The sequence below is a fragment of the Trypanosoma rangeli genome (genome assembly GCF_003719475.1).
Source record: "Trypanosoma rangeli strain AM80 chromosome Unknown Tra_15.4_contig_00005, whole genome shotgun sequence".
Classification (NCBI taxonomy): domain Eukaryota; phylum Euglenozoa; class Kinetoplastea; order Trypanosomatida; family Trypanosomatidae; genus Trypanosoma; species Trypanosoma rangeli.
In genome coordinates, this window is record NW_021705749.1 from 17,267 (window position 1) to 36,278 (window position 19,012).

The 19,012-nt window shown below is 53.0% G+C and overlaps 9 protein-coding genes across 9 annotated transcripts in view, besides 10 other annotated features; 1 reads left to right on the forward strand and 8 right to left on the reverse strand.

Annotated features, from left to right (window-relative positions):
• Positions 1–2,528, reverse strand: part of TraAM80_00285 (uncharacterized protein) — a gene marked incomplete at both ends in the record, with an annotated part of 2,568 nt that extends 40 nt beyond the window's left edge. Inside the window, one exon of the mRNA XM_029377369.1 lies at positions 1–2,528. This exon is cut by the window's left edge and continues 40 nt beyond it. Within this exon, the coding sequence (XP_029242741.1) occupies positions 1–2,528 (2,528 nt within the window).
• Positions 2,529–2,537: 9 nt separating this feature from the next.
• Positions 2,538–2,572: a microsatellite.
• A 74-nt stretch (positions 2,573–2,646) lies between these two features.
• Positions 2,647–2,687: a sequence feature (GA-rich).
• A 976-nt stretch (positions 2,688–3,663) lies between these two features.
• Positions 3,664–3,704: a microsatellite.
• Positions 3,705–3,731: 27 nt separating this feature from the next.
• TraAM80_00286 (uncharacterized protein) lies at positions 3,732–4,529 on the reverse strand (the record flags this gene model as incomplete). The annotated part of the gene is made up of 1 exon (XM_029377370.1): positions 3,732–4,529. One exon carries the CDS (start codon positions 4,527–4,529, stop codon positions 3,732–3,734), a length of 798 nt encoding a protein of 265 aa, XP_029242742.1.
• A 547-nt stretch (positions 4,530–5,076) lies between these two features.
• Positions 5,077–5,101: a microsatellite.
• A 773-nt stretch (positions 5,102–5,874) lies between these two features.
• TraAM80_00287 (methyltransferase) lies at positions 5,875–6,261 on the reverse strand (the record flags this gene model as incomplete). Its single annotated transcript, XM_029377371.1, has 1 exon — positions 5,875–6,261. One exon carries the CDS (start codon positions 6,259–6,261, stop codon positions 5,875–5,877), a length of 387 nt encoding a protein of 128 aa, XP_029242743.1.
• Positions 6,262–6,867: 606 nt separating this feature from the next.
• Positions 6,868–7,596, reverse strand: TraAM80_00288 (uncharacterized protein; the record flags this gene model as incomplete). The annotated part of the gene is made up of 1 exon (XM_029377372.1): positions 6,868–7,596. One exon carries the CDS (start codon positions 7,594–7,596, stop codon positions 6,868–6,870), a length of 729 nt encoding a protein of 242 aa, XP_029242744.1.
• A 146-nt stretch (positions 7,597–7,742) lies between these two features.
• Positions 7,743–7,764: a microsatellite.
• Positions 7,765–7,865: 101 nt separating this feature from the next.
• Positions 7,866–7,898: a sequence feature (A-rich).
• Positions 7,899–8,009: 111 nt separating this feature from the next.
• TraAM80_00289 (putative chaperone DNAJ protein) lies at positions 8,010–10,283 on the reverse strand (the record flags this gene model as incomplete). The annotated part of the gene is made up of 1 exon (XM_029377373.1): positions 8,010–10,283. One exon carries the CDS (start codon positions 10,281–10,283, stop codon positions 8,010–8,012), a length of 2,274 nt encoding a protein of 757 aa, XP_029242745.1.
• A 334-nt stretch (positions 10,284–10,617) lies between these two features.
• Positions 10,618–10,656: a sequence feature (A-rich).
• A 287-nt stretch (positions 10,657–10,943) lies between these two features.
• Positions 10,944–12,782, reverse strand: TraAM80_00290 (uncharacterized protein; the record flags this gene model as incomplete). The annotated part of the gene is made up of 1 exon (XM_029377374.1): positions 10,944–12,782. The coding sequence occupies one exon, from the start codon at positions 12,780–12,782 to the stop codon at positions 10,944–10,946; it is 1,839 nt and encodes a 612-aa protein (XP_029242746.1).
• Positions 12,783–12,861: 79 nt separating this feature from the next.
• Positions 12,862–12,919: a microsatellite.
• Positions 12,920–13,110: 191 nt separating this feature from the next.
• TraAM80_00291 (uncharacterized protein) lies at positions 13,111–13,482 on the reverse strand (the record flags this gene model as incomplete). The annotated part of the gene is made up of 1 exon (XM_029377375.1): positions 13,111–13,482. One exon carries the CDS (start codon positions 13,480–13,482, stop codon positions 13,111–13,113), a length of 372 nt encoding a protein of 123 aa, XP_029242747.1.
• Positions 13,483–13,986: 504 nt separating this feature from the next.
• Positions 13,987–14,020: a microsatellite.
• Positions 14,021–14,043: 23 nt separating this feature from the next.
• On the forward strand, positions 14,044–14,364 carry TraAM80_00292 (uncharacterized protein; the record flags this gene model as incomplete). Its single annotated transcript, XM_029377376.1, has 1 exon — positions 14,044–14,364. One exon carries the CDS (start codon positions 14,044–14,046, stop codon positions 14,362–14,364), a length of 321 nt encoding a protein of 106 aa, XP_029242748.1.
• Positions 14,365–14,412: 48 nt separating this feature from the next.
• Positions 14,413–14,438: a microsatellite.
• Positions 14,439–14,465: 27 nt separating this feature from the next.
• Positions 14,466–18,917, reverse strand: TraAM80_00293 (uncharacterized protein; the record flags this gene model as incomplete). The annotated part of the gene is made up of 1 exon (XM_029377377.1): positions 14,466–18,917. The coding sequence occupies one exon, from the start codon at positions 18,915–18,917 to the stop codon at positions 14,466–14,468; it is 4,452 nt and encodes a 1,483-aa protein (XP_029242749.1).
• Between the last annotated feature and the right edge of the window lie 95 nt (positions 18,918–19,012).

Sequence of the window (19,012 nt, forward strand, 5' to 3'; positions counted from 1 at the left end):
CGGCAAAACTCAAGCAGTTGATCGTGAATGGGCCGCAGAGAGCGATGTTCCTTCTCAGCCTGCAGCATCGTCAGTGCAATGCGTCGCTTGCCGGACTCGTCGTTGCGTGCAGTGGCAAATACGATCGGTAGGGTTTCCCTCATGCGTGAGCTGCGCTCTGGCCACGCACGCGCGACCCGCTCCGTCACTTTCCTAAATGCCCCCACGTGCTCCCGCAAATCAGTTGTCCAGAGATCATGCCCCCCCCCTGCCGTACCGCCCACCTCGGCCCCGTCTTCCCTCTTGTCAGTATGCTCGTGCTGCAACTTTTTGTTCCCTCGCCGCTGCTGCTGCTGCTGATTCCCTGTCTTCTTGGGCCCCACGGCACCGCCGTCACTCAGCGTAGATTTTTCTTCGGCTTTTGCCACGAAGCTCCGAGCGGCGCACACAATGATTCCAGCATCTCCTTGCATCAGCTCCTGCGCAACGCGGTCAGCGGCCTTTGACAGGCTTCGCTGCAGCAAGTAATTAATGAGGTGCACAAAACACGGAAGCGTTGACTCCTCCAGCGTCGCAAGCCACACAAACGACTCCTCCAATTCGCACACAAATCGCACCGTCACGCTGTGCACCGTCCACTGCACCAACCGCGCTATCCACGCCCATGCCAGCTGACCCTCCTCGTCGGATGGATTGCGATGCCTGACGGCCCACAGCATTACACTCAGCAAAAGCGGCCATTCCAACACCCCCTTCTTTGTGCTACTCATCGTGATATGGTGCAGCTTCGTCATGGATACCCCCTGCGACAGAGCGGACACGAGAAGTGAGCAGAGAGCAGATATGCTTGGCGCTGGCCAGTTGGTAAGCGCACCCTCACCCCGACGCAAGGCATCCTCAATAGGATGAACACACGCACGAAACGTAGGAAGAAACGACGGAACCGCACTCAGCCACGACATCCGCAAGTGAAATACCTCTGCATACAATTCCATCATAAGAAACATGCGTTGCGACAAAAATACAACCTTCTCTGCAGGGCCTTGTTTGACCTCGCCCTTTGAGTTGGACACGGTAATCATCATTGGGTGCAATTGTTGTGTCATACGGTGCCAAAACTCTTCCCGACGAGGAATAGCCTTCAATAAGGCGGCCTGCACTTTGGCATCAAATGTTTCCCACTCTTCGCGACTGCCCTCATCTTTTTCATCCTCCGATTGGACGTCCTGCAGCTTCGCCACGAGGTGTTGAATGGTTTTAGCACGTGTAAGAATTGCACAGGTCAACTGAATGGAAAACGAAAGCAACAACAAGTCACTGGATCCATTGATGAGGCGATGCACGTACTCCGCCACCCATACGGGGCATATCTCCTCAACCACACGCTCTGCGCTCATGGAGAAAAACATCGTCGCCCTCGCCTCCACCGTCTCCAGCCTTGCCTTACCGGCGGCAAGATGGTAGGGAATAGGCGTTAGCATGGCGCGTGTCATGGTGTTCAGCGTCGCCACCGCAGCGGTGGTGGTGGAAATGCGACTTGTGCCATCGTCGTCCCCCAGATGGCTTGAAACACGTGTGAAGAAGGGCCGAATCAGGTCCGGTGCCTGGTGAAGAATAAAAATCACCAGCCGTGCAGACGCTGGGGAACTCTTCGGGCGTAATTGCCGCAGAATGAAGAAAAGCAAATAGTTCGGCATCCCCCGGTCCTCTGCCTCAAGCCGCATCACTTGATAATCGCACGGGGACTCCACCAGCTCAACCACAATTCGGCGCAAGATGCTGGAGGCGTACTCGGACACCAATGCGTGGTCAACCGCCTTCACGAGCAGGCGGACGATGTTCTTCTGCGCCAACAGAACTGACCGCTTGCGTGCTGACGGCATACGCCCTTCCATGAAGAGTTCGCCAAACACGCGGAGGGCCGCACGAGCGAGGTTGACGCCGGTTTCTGTGCCCTCCTGCAGCAGCTCCGCGGCATCTTCCAGAAGATGAGTGAGGTACCCGTGGGCGCAGACCACAATCTCGACGGTGCTTGCGTGTGGGGTTGCGACGAGGTTGAGGAGAAACTGCACCCGCACCATTCGGATGCGCCGCTGTGAGTACGGCAGCTGCAAACGGAAACAGGAAAGCTGCAGCGGCACGGTGTTACCGAAGCGGGAGAGAACCAACTTGGGGAGGCTGATCGCCACGACCGCGAGGAACTGCAGGGCAGCCATCGTTACAGGCAACATCGCATCCGAGAGCGACGCCAGTCCCCGTCGCAGTACCCAGAACGCCTTGCCACGACACATCTCCCGCAGAACACTCGAGCGCACACCAGCGTTGTCGCACGCTTCCACCAGCTGTGTTACCGTCTGCAGCGCAGGCGCACACAACTCCCGCCGCTGCATCACCTCCTGCAGCGCTAAGAGCCCCTGCGGATGCAGCAGAAAAGCGGAGGCAAAAGCCCCATCCGTCGTCGCATGGCGGCGAATCTTCTCAAGGCCTTCCGTCACCGTGTCGGCGTACTTGGACAAGAGGTAGCCCACAAGCGGCTCGACTAGAGCCATTTTCCCTCAACAACACTCACACACGCGCGCACACACCCACAGACGCTCCTTAACGTACAAAGCCGCCAACGTCAAACGCCCTACGTATTCTTCGCACCGGCCTCAGCAAGTGCGGTGTAGATAGAGAAACACAGAGAGAGAGAGAGAGAAAGAGAAAGAAGGGGAAAAAAAAGAGCAATGAATGCCGTGAAGACCAACACGCCGCGCGAGAAAAGTGGCGACAATAATGATAGTAGACCAAGTGACACACACACGGACAAGCCGGGCGACCTCCTTTTCACTACTTGTACAGAACTGCAAAAACCAGTTCAGTGCATACACCTCCACTTCATCCTATACAAAACTATTGATGTACTGCGCTCTACTAATCTACATGTCAAAGATCGTTTGCGTCTCAGTGTTCACATAGTTATCGAAAGACCCTTCCGCCAGATGTTGCTCGTGTGAGCCTCTTAGCACGAAGACACGCCCGAGCCGGCAGGCGTCTTGGAGTAGTCGGCGCTCAACAATGATATCAAGTGTCCCATTGAGGACACCGGGTCGTGCGTACGTAAACACAAAGATCTGATACGTGTGCTCAGCGGAGCGCCCTACCGCAAAGGTACTGCCCGTACCGTGGCGTCACGAGGCCTCAGGCTTCTTCGCCACTATGTAGAGAGGATGCGACGCAACGTAGGTTTGCACCGCCGGCACCGCCATCATGAAAAACAACACTGTCCAGCCAATAAACAAACTCTTTATGGAAGACGTCATGACACTTGGCCCCAAACACTGACAGTTGAACATAAATGAGAAAAAAACAACGAAAAGTATGTCGTAGCAGGCAATTGGCGCACGACACCTCTCAAACAAACACCGCACAGTGTCACAAACGTGGCTCTGAAATAGCACTTCTCTTCTGCGCAAGTTGATACCCGGCAGGCAGATGGCACACAGTAGCAGCCGCAGTGTCCCGGTGTTGCTTGGGTATCCCTGCAAAAGAGGTAATGCCAACGCAATAAAGCAAGACCGTTGTCGTGAAAAAAAGGAGAGGTGTGGGAAAGCTGGGTTCAACGCAATTGCCCCATCATCGACACCAGCAAAACCAGAAGCAAACCAACCTCCTCCCGAAGTCACCTTCAAAGCCAACAATCCAAATAATAATAACAATAATAGTAACAACAGTAGTAAGAATAAGGCATGGCGCAACGTGCGCCCCGATAACTACACCTGCCCTCCCTTCGGTAGGAGGGCATCCACACTCTGTGCCTCATCAAACATCACGTCATAGACCTTCATATCCTTCATGTTCGTGAACTGCCTCAGCGAGCGCTCCACCAGCTCGTCCTGCAGGTGCTCTTTCCGTACCACACTAAGAATAAAGAGTTTCTTGGGCGGCGTTGGGTGCTCCCCCGGGAGTAGAAGACTGGTGGAGAGCACCAGTTTCTTGGGAAGGTTTGGATAAATCATGTACAGGCCGTTGCGGTACATGTGATAGACCAGGTACTTCTTCCATGAGGACTTGTAGTTCCAGTAGTTGCTTGTAGGATTCCGTGCGCCTTCCAAACGCCTTACCTTTATATCCTTTTCCTTTTCCTTCTCAAAGAACTCCCGAAACCTCCGCCAGGGCCCCGGGAGGTACACAGATCCCCAGCTGCAGGGTTGCTGTAAGAGAAAAGGGGCGTAGTTATTATTCACGTGGACACGTTTGTTGGATAGCTCATCGAAGATGGGCCGAAAGAGAGCGAGGCCAACAAAGCGGGGATCAGCCTCTATGGCGTTGTGGGCCCCGACCGGTGCGTACTGCCCGAGTGTGTCGTGTGCCCACGAGAACCAGTACGGCGACACTACCACATCATCCTCAAAGAAAGCGGCCACCTCAATTTCGCTTGTGGGCTGCCACGCCTCCATGATGGAGAGTCGAAGCCCGACATTGACCAACCGCTGGTGTATCTTATACCGACCGTGGATCCATATGAAGTTTCTAAGAAGCTGCAGGATGGCGGATTGGTTCTGTTGCATCTGAGGAGTATCATTTCGCCTGTAATCCACAAACACTTCCAAGTCAACTGAGCTGGCAGACGCCTTGGAGTAGTCGGCGTTCAACAACGACGTCAGTGTCCCATTAAGGCCATCGGGTCGTGCGTACGTAAACACAAAGATCCGATACGTGTGCTCAGCGGAGCGCCCTACGCCAATCGAAGCAGCGGCAGAAATTTATCATGTATGTCATTTTTTTCTGTGCATGCTGCACGGTCGTATAAAATAAAGCCCCAATAAACCATAAAAGATGTACAAATGCACAGCGTGACCATCACGCAGGCCAGTGCCCCTTTTTCCCATAAGAGGCGCTTGTACGCAACACGGCGGCTCATGGGAATTATTTCTTTCTCCTCCTCTTTGTGTGGTGTTGCTATTGTTGCTGGATTCAGAAAATGTATCGCGTGCATGCAGGCAGCACGGATGCTGGGGAAAAGTGCCACCAGTGAAGTGGGCGCAGTTGAGACCGTTGCATCAGGACCTTGGACGACGGCAAGAAAAAGAGGAGGATAAAAATGGAAACGAACGGTGTTTTTTTTTTGTTGTTGTTGTTGGCCGTATGCAAATAGTCAGCAGCGGCCACAGCTGAGTCCTTGTGAGTGCATGCGGCAACACACAACTGCGGAGTTGCGTTTGAAGGCTGACGTCACAAACGTCGACAATGACGCATTGTTATTATTGACGTGACGCAGCGAGAAACGTACAAAACAGTAACGGCGTGGTACAACAACTGTCGTTGCTGGAGCACACGCCCGTAGTTGATGACTGCCTCCATCGCGGAGACAACACCGTTTATACAGGGCAACAATTAATGCATCTTCTTCCTCCTCTTTGTAATGATACTGCTCATTCCCCAACTTAGCATGTCGTGCGATGCGTAGCGGCGATTGCTTGTTGGTAGCTTAATAATAAATTCTGGGCGGTCTCCCTCGCCACACTAGAGGCACTATGGAAGTAGCCAAAGTTGCAGTAGTCCGTGCAACTGGCCTTGTTGAAACAGCAGGGGAGCAAGCGCCATGACGTGAGGCAGCCTATCAACGGCCTGCAGGTGATGCACGCAGGTGTCAAAGGGCATTCCACAGAGGTGCTTCGCAGTCGTGGCACAACGACCAACATTCAGCGAGGTGGTCCGCCAGTCCACCTCCGTGGGGAACGCCGCCGTTGTCAATGACATGCTTCAGCGCTAAAAGGCCCACAACGAGAAATTCGCAGTGAAATACTTCTGCCAGTTGAGCTGCAAGGATACCATTGCCACCGTTGACGTCAATGAGTGTATCAACGCCTATTGGGTCCTCGCCCAGCAGCGGCAAAAAGCGACAACAGGAGCTCACAAACACCAATTTCTTGCGTCCAAACTCTTCAATGCGTAAAGTGAGGAGCGGCCCAGAAACATCAAACGTGTGGGCGCCAACGAGTTGACGTCACCACCCCGTCTCGCCTGTTCTACCTCCTTCGCTTCGCTGCTTATGGGCCTGTCGGGCCCGGCAGCGCACGTGCCCTTTGTGGTTCCACCAAACATGTGGTAGACCGTCATTCCTGACTTGAATCGGAGCGGAAATGACTGGTTTGTCTCCGCCGTGGGTACACGCAACCAACTCCCACACGTACATCTTCTGCAAAAAGGGAGACCGCATCGACGCCACGTGTGAAGTCGACAGCGCCTCCGGCGCCTCATTGTGGGATTCTGAGAACACGCGCAGCAAATCCCCTCCATGAAGGCCTGCAAAAGCCTTCAGGTGGCTAAAAGGGAGGGGCCTCTCATGCGCCAGTGACGGCAGACCACCCACCAACACCGACGCCAACGTCCTGCGTCGCACTTCTAAGGGGAAGGATCAACCCGCGCCTAGCACCTTCATCAGCAGCGACGCGTGCGCGCAGACGCGCTGCATTCGTAATAACTTCTTCTTCAACAGGGACGGACCACACGGCATCAGCCCAGCCTGTGACCGCCCACCCCCGCGCCCCAGTCACACGCACACAGACATGTGAGAGGATGCTCCGAAACAAACCGCAATAATAAAAAAAAAAAAAAGAGACGCAGAACGCAACAATAAAAAAGTAAAGCGGGAAAAATAAACATCCGCTATTTGAGGCAGTCACCCCTCCCCCTCCCCCAAAAAAGCAAAAGGGAAGAGTAAAGAGGGAAAATGCTGAGATAAAGAAACAGGGGGTGAAGTGCGCAGGTCAAACATTTCACGTTCCCCGAAAGCAGCACATGAAGCGTCAATGTTGGGGTTGCTTCTGCTCGCGCCAGTATTGAAAAATTACGGTTTAAAACTGTCATTACCTCGGCGAAGTAATGCAGGAAAAAAAGTACACGTCAGAAGCCATGCTCCGAGGGAACTGCGCTGGAGCTTCCAGACACATCGCCCACAGGACCCTCGGCTTCCTTCAACAGCAGCACCAGGCGCTCTCGCCTTGTATACAACTCCCGCCGGAAGGCCTCTTGATCAGCCATAGAAACCGCAGAAAGAAACTTAGCGCTTATTGTAGCCACCTCATGGCCAATTTTATCTATAGCTTTAAGAAGCGAGGCATGCTGGGTTTTCGCCACTGATCCACGGCGCCAAGAGTTCGTTGCCGTTGTCGTTGCGGCAACAACCGTCATATTTTCTGTTCGTGGCACTTTTACGGTCGAGGCGTACAGCGAGGCGTGATCGTCCTGCGCTCGCTCACCCTCTTGAAGGGCCTCGAGAGGTACATCCGACACTCCGTCGAAGAAGTCCGCACGCCGCTTTAATACGCCCGAAGCAGCAACGCTCGAGACCAACACATCCTCCAGTGCCGCCAGTACCTCGGCCTCAGCCCGCTGGGAGGGGATACAGAGCTCCTCCCGCAAGTCTTCTAGAACACGCGTTTGCTGCTTCGTCAAGGATCCAGCGCTTCGCATGCACAACACGCGGCATACGCTGCGATAGCAGAGCAGTTCCTCCTCCCGCGCACTCTTGTAGAGCTCAAACGCAGGGATCGGTTGCAGCTTCCCCTGAGACGCTTTTGCCGCCTCCGTGCTGGTGTAAAAGATGCCTGCACTGCTCCCTCCGGCGCGCATACGTGGGAACCACTGACCTATTTGTACTCTCACTGCAGGGAGGAAGAGAAGTAGCGCACACGAGCGGTGACAGGCAGCACACCCGCCACCATAGACGCAAAAAAATGAGTAACAAGGCCGCACATCCCGCCTGTTCTCCGTGGAGGAAAAACAACAACAGCAACAACACAGCGATGCTTGTGACACAGCAGAAAATAGGGAACGTTTACCGAATACCCTCTGAACTAGAGACACCCAGACACCACAATTTAACCCAAGTGAAGAGCACCAAAGAAAAAAAAAACACACACAACAAAAAAAAAGGTACAATTTTTAAAAAATATAAAATATGTTAGTGCTAATGAAAAACTATTGTTATATGTAGCTAATAACAAAGAAAGAGCTGCTCACTCACACGGCGTAGACTGGGTCTCTTATGGAAAGGGTGTTGTTGCCGTAATGGTGCCATCAACAAGATCATGCAACCATGTATCTATCGCTGCCTTGGGTGGCTTTATTGTCGCCTTCATCCTTCCTTGTCGTATAGCGACGACTATTAAGTCCTCCTCCTCCGTTGATGCGTCTTCGCCCTTAAAATCGTGTGCTTCTTCTTGGTGGTGCTGAGAAAGCCATGGAGCCAGAATTGGATCCGTTGGCGACGCAAGACGTACGGCAAATCGTAAATCCTCGGCAAGCGATGGAAGCGCCGGCAACCCTTCCCCACCGGGATGAAACAAAAGAAGAAGAAATCCCTTCCCAACCTTTGCCGCCTCCAAGTCTGCAGCGGTGAAGGAAAGCAACTGTTTTTCGTTTTTCGCCATACGGTTTGCGTCACTGTGGCTGCATCCACCCGTCTCGGCGGTTGCCTTGGGCGCGGTGGAGGCTGCCGCTTCGCCATTGCTGTTGCCGTTGCTACCAGTGGTGGCAGTGTTGGCGGTCTCGTTGCCCAGGAGGCCGAATCGGTTGAGGACTTTGTGCATGATGAACATCATCAAAAAGGGGTAGGAGTTGGATAAAAATGAGTATATGACACTGAAAACCCAGCGGAATTTGATGTACAAGTACTGCACATGTGACAAGTAAAACGGCCGTGAGTTCATCAAACGTGAGAGTGGCGTTGCGAGGTGCAACGGGGTGTCTGCCTGCTCCCCCCCTGTCAGCAGACGGGAGAGCGACTCCGCAATTTGGCTTGGATTTGAATCGGGGAGCAAAAAGTGCAGGTTGTTCTCGTCGCCGTCCATGATGGCCACAAGTGTGTCGTGCGCCGACGTCGGTAGGACGTCACGCAGACTTGACTCACTGTCCAGGCACACGTACCCCACCGCAAACGGTTTGTAGTCCCCCGCCAGGACGTTCTTCCAAACGTCACTTGGCGGTTCCACACAGCTCTCGCGCAGCCACAACAGACAGTGCCGCCGACACACCTCGTAAAGCGAGTTGCTCGTCACGTAAGTCACGTCTGCCATTCCCGGGTGTCGTGGAGGCAGAGACTCCCGCACAAACGCGTTTGCCTTACGATACGAGAGGGCGGCACTGACGCCAATGCTGACGCCGCTGCAGTTCCTCATGAAGTGTGACTTCTCCACAGATGCCACGCCACCAGCTTTGGCGAGTCGATGCGAGGAGACGACGATGAATTCTGGCATTGGCACAAGCTCTCCGTCGCGGTTGCGTGCCTCTATCGGCTGCTCGCAGTAGTTCTCTACAAAATCCTGAAGTGCCGCCCGCGGCACGGAGCGAACCACGGCCATGCCCTCGTACACATACGAAAGGGTGAGAGCCACAGACTCCACCGTCAGCGGCGGCAGCAGGACACGCAATGTGTCTGCAGTACCACGCTCCTCCTGCAGCCACTCCAGAATTGCCTCTGTACCATTTGACACCTTCAAAGAATTGATTTCAGTGTACCTATCGTAAAAGAAATTCATAACAAAGTCCAAGAGCGCTGTGAAGGCGCTAGTCCTACTCCGAGATTTAACCGCGTCTTTTATCTGCAGCATGGTCCACGCTTTTCCATCGATAAAGGCGTATACCCCGACCTCTCCATTGTAGGAGAGGTCTAGCGCTTTCAGCAGCGATGGCCCTTCCATGGAGTAGGCGTCAATGCGAAGCATCTCCACCACGCCTCCCTCAACAAGACTCGATTTCGTAAGTCCTTCCCAGTTGGAGGCAAACCAGCGGCAGGAGTTACAAGTGTCGTCGTACACCTGCAGCAGAAACAACCGATTTCCACGAAAGTTTAGAATCCGTTGCGCCGTGCGTAGTGACTCCAGCTGCTGACTCTTGGAGAGAATAGGCGACTGCTGATGGAAGTACTCAAATATCTGCTGCGTTGAAAATTCTGCAGTGTCAAACTTCTCCCCTGGGACGGCTCCAAAGTTGTCATAGTCCTGCCGCTGAATGTCGTCAGACAAGACCTTATACGCCTGAAGCAACTGCACCATGTGCTCCTTGGCTGCCTCCTTCGCCTCATACGTCTCCTGCATGTCCGGGTGATGCTCACGGGCGAGCTTTCGAAAGGCCCTTTTAATTTCCTCCTTTGTAGACCCCCGCGCCACACCGAGTCGCCCGTACAAGTCATTGCTATCCACGCTGCCAAATAGACGTGCCTGCGCCGGGGTCGGCAAAAAAAGCAACGCCGCCGTTGCCACCACCAATACCACCACAAGCAGCAGGCGCGCTAACAAAAATTGCTGTTGGCGCCTCATTTCTCCTTGTTGTTGTTGTTTTTTTTTTCCTACCGTTTTTCCCCTTCTAATTATATTTAACTAATTAATTGTTCTTGGAAAAGAATTCGCGCTCTGTGCGACCACCGTATATGTGCGGGGCGCTTTCAGCTTCAAATCTGTGTAACGCTGCGTTCGTACTGCAGTCGCTTCGGGCAACGACGGAGCGCCACACCGCAGAAAAAACAAGTAAAGCGCAACGACGTTGTATGTGTTTGGCGGCACAACTTCCCACCGACACGCAGGCAGTGACACACAGACACAAAATAATAATAATAACTCGGCCACTCATAGAAATACAGTGAGAAAAAAGACAAACTAACAAGATAATAAATAAATAAACAATAAAAAATAACAACCTCGCTGCTGGAAGATATGACTGCAGCGATCATGCCTGTAAGCCCGTACTGTACGTGACTGTGCATGCATGTAGTTGCGTGTATTGATGTGTCCCTGCATGACGTTGTCTGTCGTCAGCAAAACAGTGTGAAGAGGGAAACCCAAAAACAGAAAAAAATAACAACTAAAAAGTCCCAGCAGGATGCATGTAAAAATAAAAATGAGGTAAAAAAAACAGTAATGAAGCCACAAAACAAATAAACAAAGAGAAAGAAAAAAAAGTGTAGTTGTGGTGGTGGGGAGTCACTCAGCGGCCAGCGTAAGCAGCTCATCATCTGTCTCCTGCTTCCATCTGAGGTGGGCCGCCAGTTCATGATCCACCTCCTGCTGGAGGTCAGCAAGAGAATTGATGGCCCGTCGCAAGAGGTCCGCTTCCAAGCCGGTTGATGTCATCAATGAGGTGAACGCAACGTCCTCAGGAAGCCCTCCGTCATGTTCTTCCGCCTTTCTCTTCTTCTGCGGTTGACACTGCAGGAGTTGCCTAAGAAGGTCGTTTACGGCACAGGCTCGAGTATCAGCTTCTTTCGCGTCTTCGATGTCGTCCTTTCCAATGCTTAGTGCCGACGGCTCCAACGGCATCCCCTGCGAAGTATTATTCGCCATGGAGAGGGCGCATCGATCCACTTCGTCGCATTCCTGCCGCAAGTCGGCTTCGGCCCTCAAACATAGCTCGCGAAGTGCATCCAGTCGCGCTTCCTGTTCTGTTTGCGTATCTGTAGCCATCTTTAGGCGACACAGCGCCTCTGCCTTCTGCTGCTCTTCCACTAGCAGTGCGGTGTACATCTGCGTTGCCTGCGTGTGAAGCGTCGTCCACTGTGCCTCCATCTCCGCCGTTTTGGCCGCCAGCTCAACCTCTTGCCTCGCCACTTCACCATCTTTGGTTTCCACGGAAGAGCGGTAGGTGGCCTCACACTGCATGTGTACAAGCGCTGTTTGCAACGACTTTTGCCAGGCGGAGAGCAAACTCTCGTGCATGGACGTTTCTCTCTGTACTGCAATGGATTCCTGTTGCAGGTTGGTATGGGCGTCCACAATGCGTGCATCGAGGACGCCAACACGCTCCGAGAGGAGTTGTACCAACGCAAGCTGCTCTTCCAGGCTTGCGGAGAGGTTCCTTGATGCCGCAGCCGCTTCTCGCAGGGAGACGTGTGTCCGACACACCGTGAACCAGCGTGACCGCATCATATCCACCTGTTCATGTGGAACAATGGCACAGCAAAGACCCACCTTTTCACCTTCGCCCTCTATGGTTTCCCCCAGACTGACACAGGCGTCAAGTTCATCCATGCAGGCGCTCGCGTAAACCTCACATACCTCCTCCTCCTCCTCCACATTAGTGACACCGTAGACAGGAGGTGGTATGAGTAGTGCACGAACTGCACCTGAAGCGTCATGACGAAGCAGCTGCTCACACAAATGGAGAGCCGTCGCACACTCCGGCTGCTGTCTCCACACTCCGCGTGACCACTCCAGAAGCATATCTTCAAAGCCAACAGGAATTACATGCTGCTTCTCAATGTGTTTGATGCGCTCGTCGAGGACGGATTGCCGCCTTCGAAGGTCATTCGTTGCTGTACGCCATTCATTTGGGGCCCGCCCTTGGGTCTGTTCATGGCACCGCTCCAGGAGACGCACAACGTCGCCACTCTTGGCCGTGTACTGCGTGACAAACTCATAAAGTGTCGCGGCGATTTTCTCAGAGGAACGCCGTACGCCAGCAAAGATGCCCTGATCCTCCTTCATTTGGGCGAGCATAACGTGAATCTCTCGCAGCTGCTCCTCACGTTCTTTAACACGGTGCTCCTCCGTTTCAATCCTCGCCTCCAGTACTGCCTTCTGCTCCTGCAGCCTGCTGATGGTCGTCTGCACCTTGCAGTTGAGCTTCTCCACCTCTTCAGCTTCCGCGGTCAACGCCGACACCATTGTCAGGTCCTTTGTGCGTTGCTTAAACATTGACATCGCGGCGTGGCGCATCGCAGCAAAGTTGTCCTCCGCCGCTGCCTCAGCCCTGCTGGCAGCTGCCATTATGGTAGTTGCAATGGTGGCAGCGGCGGGGCGCTGCTGCTGCCGTTGGTCCGACATGGAAAATTGCACCCGCAGGTACTGTGCCTTTCCGCTCAAAAGCTACGCACAGAAACAACACAAAACGGAAAAAAACCACATATATATATATACAGAGAGAGAGAGAGAGAGACATACATATACATATTATACATATAACAAATACACACATGCACATGCACATGCACGGCACAGACAGAGTAAAAGTAACAATGAGCGTTAAGATGGGCGTATACACCCAAGATTAAACAAGACAAACAGGTCCGTGCAGCGCGGTGTGCATGCGTGGAGACCCGCTTTTTGTGCCCAACCGCGATGCCACTGACTACAGTTCCCCACCACAACCACCTCACGATTTTTTTTCCCCCTGCCTCCTCATTTCTCTTGCAGAGTGCATGGGGAACATTGTGTCCTGACTCCGGTCTCCTCCTGCTTCTTCCTGTCGCCGCCGCTTCTGTCGCTTCTCGGTAGCCACCTGCTTCGCCAGCCCCTTCGGCAACGCCGGCGCCCGCAAGTTGACACAGAAACGCTTGCTGCCACTGCTAACACACACTGCTGTTGGGTCCTCTGCAGTCTCGTCCTCTTGACTACTGGCGCTATGAGCATCCTTGGCGTCGTCGCAGTGAGGTTCCGCCTGACATTGTTCATAGCTTGCAGACTTTTCCTTCCTGTTAGGCTCAGCACCATCATTGCGGGTGCCGTCAGTGGCGCCCGCGGCCATGTTGGTATCAGCAACCTTTTCAGAAGCACTAACCTTGTGCACGAAGGAGCGCCGTGCGAAACTGTACGACTCCCGCGAGAAACCTGTGTCATACAGAATTGTTGCACTGCGCCACTTCCTTGCCAACGGGGATTGACCAATTGCCACCCCACTCGCAGCATGGTCGGCACCAGACGCCACCTGTAGTTGCTCCTCCAACCGTTTTTTGTTGCTCAATCTCAAAGAGTTCGCGGCGTTTTGTCTCCTCCTTCCGCTGCATAAATTTCATGCCACGCAGCACCTCCAAAGTCTTTGATTTGTCCATCGCCAAAGTAAGAATGGGGACGTGGCAGTGAAAGAGACCCACCACGTAGTTCACCACAATATATGCAAACGTTTTGTTTTCTGTAGGAGTGCTTCAATGGCAGTGATCTCTGCAGTGAGCTTTTGTGCACAGGCAATCGTGTTACTAGAGTTCCTCGCCCCAGCGGCAACAATAACAGAGAGAGAAAGTGAGAGAAATGCAATAATAATAATAATCATCATCATAATAGTCATAGTTAAGCATAAAACAAAGACACAATGAACAAAGACGGCGGACACTATTTACCATCCACTGATATCCACCTTCTCAGCGAGATGGCATTTCCAACATTTCATTTCTGCCTTGCGTTGAACCCTGTTTCCGTGGCTAACACGTTTTCCATTGTTTCTCTCGTCGCACCAGCAACACAAACCCTTCTGCACCCTCATTCCAACGTCTCCGTTTCCTTTCAGGCACCCGATTATTATTTATATCATATATGTACGTTTACCTTCCCGGCAACGCGGTATTGGCTGCTGTTTTTGCAGCTGCAGTTTCTGCTCGTGTGCCATTATTGTACGGAACAAGGCACGGAGTGAATATATATGTAGAGAGAAACAAGGGTTGGGAGGAAAAGGAGGGAAACCAAAAAAAAAAAGAAAAAAAAAAACAAGCAGAAACTCAACTTTACATAATAAAATTATGAACCGCCCTGCACACGTGGAACAACGCCTTTCCTGACGCTGTCCCGCATCTGTGGCATGGGCCTGGCGTTCTTGTACGCAGGCAGATGCGGGCGGGGGTTGCTGTTGACGGGGAGGCGTTGTGTCTGGTTCGGAAAGACACGGGGCTGAACCGCAGCTCCGCTCACTCGCACCCCACCCACCGCATCAAGGGAAAAGGAGGGATCAAGAACAATGCTATGGGGCGCCGAGTACTCCGTCGTCCGCATCATCTCCGCCTTGTCCCGCTCCTCATCCGTAACCTCCTTATTGTCTAGCACCGCCAAGGCGGGCAGAGCGGCAATCGTCTGAGCACGGTACGGTGGCTTGCGTGCGACGGAATTTCCAAGGAACGTCGCTGTGGCGAGACAAGTGGCGTTCCGGAGATCGTTGAGGAGCAGCCGCAAATCACCAAGCCGGTTGGAGGCCAGATCAAGTGTCCCGAGGCGAATAAGCGGCTGAAGACCCTCCGTGGAACGAATACAATTTTCCTCAGCAGATATGTCCGTCAGCTGCAAATTGTTCACAAAACAGTCGGGTCCCAGCGCTCGCAGTTTATTGTTGTCAAGAAGAAGCTCTCGCAGGTCTGTCAGTCCCTGCAGGCCCTGATCAATGAAGGTGATCTCGTTCCCCTTCAAATTCAGGAACTTCAGCCGCGGTAGCAACAGACCAAGCGCTGAGATGTCGGTAATATGATTGCTCTCCAGTGAAAGGGAACGCAAATTGTGAAGGTGCTGCAACGTGTGACCCACAGGGCACTGACCAAGACGGTTGTGGGAGAGATTTAGCGCCACAAGGTTGTGCAGGGAAAGCAACCCATCAATGTGAGCTATACTATTGTGGTGCAGGTGCAGCACCTTTAGGGAAACAAAAGGCTCCATCATGGTCACTTCTCGCAGTCCGCAGAGCGAGAGATCCACCTCATGCGCAGTCTTCCACTGGCTTGTCGAACCGACGCGCTCAACGAGTAATTCAGCATTTACCCGCCCCGCAAACACGTCCCTGGCGCGTCGCTGCTCCACCTCTCCTATAGGCACCCCATCCAACACCTTGAGCTTCGGAAGATTGTACACGAGGTAATTACGATACTCCCAACGCTTCTGCTCGGTGTCCTGGTACCCGCTACAAGGGTTACCTGCAGCATCGATGGAGACAAGGTTTGGCAAGCGATGCAGCGGGTGCAGGTCACGCACGTCGCAGATCAAATTCCTAGCAAAGTAAAATTCCTCAAGGCACCTGCAGTGCTGCAGCGCAGCCACGTGGGTGATAGCGTTTTCAGTGACAGAGAGGAAGCGCAATTCATTCATCTCATCTAGGCACTCGATGCCCGTCAACTGGTTGCGTGCAAGGTCCAGGGAGACCAGCCGCATCCCAGCCAGGGGTTTGGCTGTTTTCACCAAGTTCCCGCTCAAGTTCAACGTCTTGAGGTGCCGCAGCTCCGCTAGAGGGGTCAAATCCTCAATAACGTGCGACTGGAGACACAAGTGACGCAGCTGGGGCAACAACGACACCCACGTGAGGTCACGCATCAGGCTAAAACGAAAATAAAAGTTTCGAACACTCCTCAGTGGTGGCATGGATGAATCCTTCTTTGTGGAAGCAAGAGAGGCACGGTCCCTCTCTGTCTTCTCCATAAGCTCTGCAAACACCGCCTCAAAGGAAGCGATCTTTACCACATCTACATTACCCATTTGGTCCCCATCATTGTAAGTCATAACACCACCCGCGGCATCCTGCGTCTGCCGTTTTCGCTCCTCTGCGACAATGTACTGCAACATTCTCTGGTCCATTACAATGGTGCGTTTCTGGCGAAGAAACAAGGACGCGTGCCGTGAAATCGGGATTTCATTTAGATGCTGTAGTTGAGGCAACACGGCAAAACAAAAGACCTCCGCCAATTTGTTCTCCATCCAGGGGTTATGATCAATGTCTAAAGACTTCAACATCGGCAGGCCCCCGCGAAGTGGAAGCAAATCATCCAAAGCATGAAGCTTGTTGCAACTCAGACAGAGCCAATGAAGCACAGGAAAATGGGCGGCGGCAAACTCCAGACGGTTGAGTACGTTGTTGCCAAGGTCCAATTTTTCCAAGGCTGGCGCCACAAGCGCCAGCGCTTCCCACGCTATAGAGGATATTTTATTGCCTTGTAAAAAAAGCTGCGTTAACGAGGTCCATGCGTTTGTGGTAGAAATTGATGCTGGAATACATGTGATTTTCTGACCCGACATATCACACAACACAATGGGGGATTCTGTTGAGGTTGATACTTGATTCTTATAGGCCTCCACCAATGCATTGGTGAGGATTCCACTGGCCTGAAAAACCACGCTCCTTAAACGACGCAACTCCTCAGCCTTGCGCAGCACATTCTGTGTCTCTTCGCTAAGAAGCACGTGCGAGACGGAGGAATCCAGCCACTTTAAAAATGAAAACAGTGGGTACCCAACAGTCCGTATGTCGGCAACGCAATCTGGGGTCACCCCCGGTACGTTCTTCTCAATAAGTGCTTCGAGTACGGCCAAATCATCGTAGACGGACAGTAGAGGGCTAATAAAGCGATAAACTTTCGTGGTGTACGTGAAGTCAATCACGTACTCAGGTAAAACGAGGGACTTGTCAAACATATGCCACACCTTCACCGAGGTGTCGTGCGGGGCCACGCGGTAGATGGAGAACACCTCCTCGCCGTACTGGCGTCGTGTGCGGCGACGACGTTCACTTTTCATGAACGGCACATCACCGTTGGCCTCCTGCTCACGGGAGGCCCCCATTTCCGACACGCACTTACCCAAGAAGAGCCGAGACACCACCAACTGCCCAGAAAAAGACTCGAGGGGCACCCGTACACCGTAAACATCGCGGCGCGTGGTCGTCGTCGACATCAGACGCTCCTGGTCAGCATAGTACAGGCTATTCGTGAGTGGAACCCCGTCGTCCTCCGCGTACAGGCCACTGAAGCCGTTTATCATAATCTCATGAAGAAAACGACGTTGTTCCATCACGTTTTTGGGCACCGCGCTAAAGAGCCGTACCAAAGCGCGACGGCTGCGAGTGTCCACGAGGTCCACGTCAAGTTCCCGCATTCGGTTATCAAAGCGCTCCCTCTGACCCTGGCACATGATGCGAAAGACTCGGTTCACCTTCACACCTGTGATCCCCAAACTCTCATAGAGGGTTGCGTCAAACCGACTAGATACTAACTCCTTTGCACTGGCGCACCAGGTGTCCTCCAGTGACCCTTCCTCCAGGCGAATGTTGCCGCACGAATTAAGCTCCAACAACAGTCGCTCATGCAGACTGTCAGATTCAAAAATAGTGCGCTCCTGCGCATCCAACAACTGACGTTCAAGTCCCCCCAGCTCCGCCTCGTGTCTGTCCCGTGCCACCCGGAGTTTGAGCATATGCTGTTTTTCCTCGTCCATGGCTGCCTGGTTTGTCGGGGATCCATCTAGTACGCATTCACCCAGCGCCGTGATCTCTAAATTTAATTGTCGCAGTGTTTTACGTACCAAATCCCGCTTGGCCTCGGCCTCTTGATGCACCCGCGCGAAGAGAATTGAGATATTTCTGTCGAGAATCGCCCGCCGCATACTATAATAAATGCTCTTCTTTGCATACACGGAGATCGCGAGGGTCCGCTGCTCTGCAGTGATGGCAACACCGTCCAATTGCTCTAGATGTAGAAGATGACGCAGCGAAAAGGTGGTGTAGTTGCTCAGGTGACAAATGGGGGCATCTCCATACATGGGATCACTGAACCACACCCTGCGCAGCGATTTGAGAACGCCCAAATGCGTGAGTTGATCCAGGAAGTAAATTTTGTTGTTTGACAGATTGAGCTCTTGAATAGAGGTCATGCTGGACGTGAAGGCGTTACCAAGTGTCGTAATACGATTTGATGCCACCCAGAGAGATACAAGTACCGGCAAGACGTTCAATCTCGTGATGTGGCGTAGCTGATTTCCACAGAGCCACAACTCCTGCAATTGGGGAAGATACGGAATGCCATCCATGTCCTCAATCATGTTTCCCTGCAAGAAGAGTCGTCGCAGTCGCTGCATCTGTTGCAGTCCTTCGATCCTGCAAATGTTATTTTCATTCAGCCAGAGCTCTTCCACGTGGTGCAGGCAGGACAGGCTCCGCATGCTCTCCAACCCAACGTGAATAATTTTCACTACAGTAAGGTACGGAAACAGGCGCAGCTGTGGCAACTCTGATGTCGACAACAGAAACACTTCTAGCACCCTCAACTCATGCGGAGCCTGAAGAAACTCCTCAAGCGTCAACCCGCTGTTTTCGCATAGCAGCTCCACCACCTCCGCCGTCTCATGGTCCTTTATGGCCTGCCTAATGGCGCCTCGCAGGTGCTCCACGACGGCGGAGGATATCCCGTCGCGCTCCACAGGGACGTCGCTACGCTCCTCTGCCATGATTTGTGCTTCCCTTTTCTCAACCGCCCCTTCTCCCCTCACGCACCCAGAAAGGAGAGAAGGTACCGGAGGCCAATGTCACATGCACATTGCAA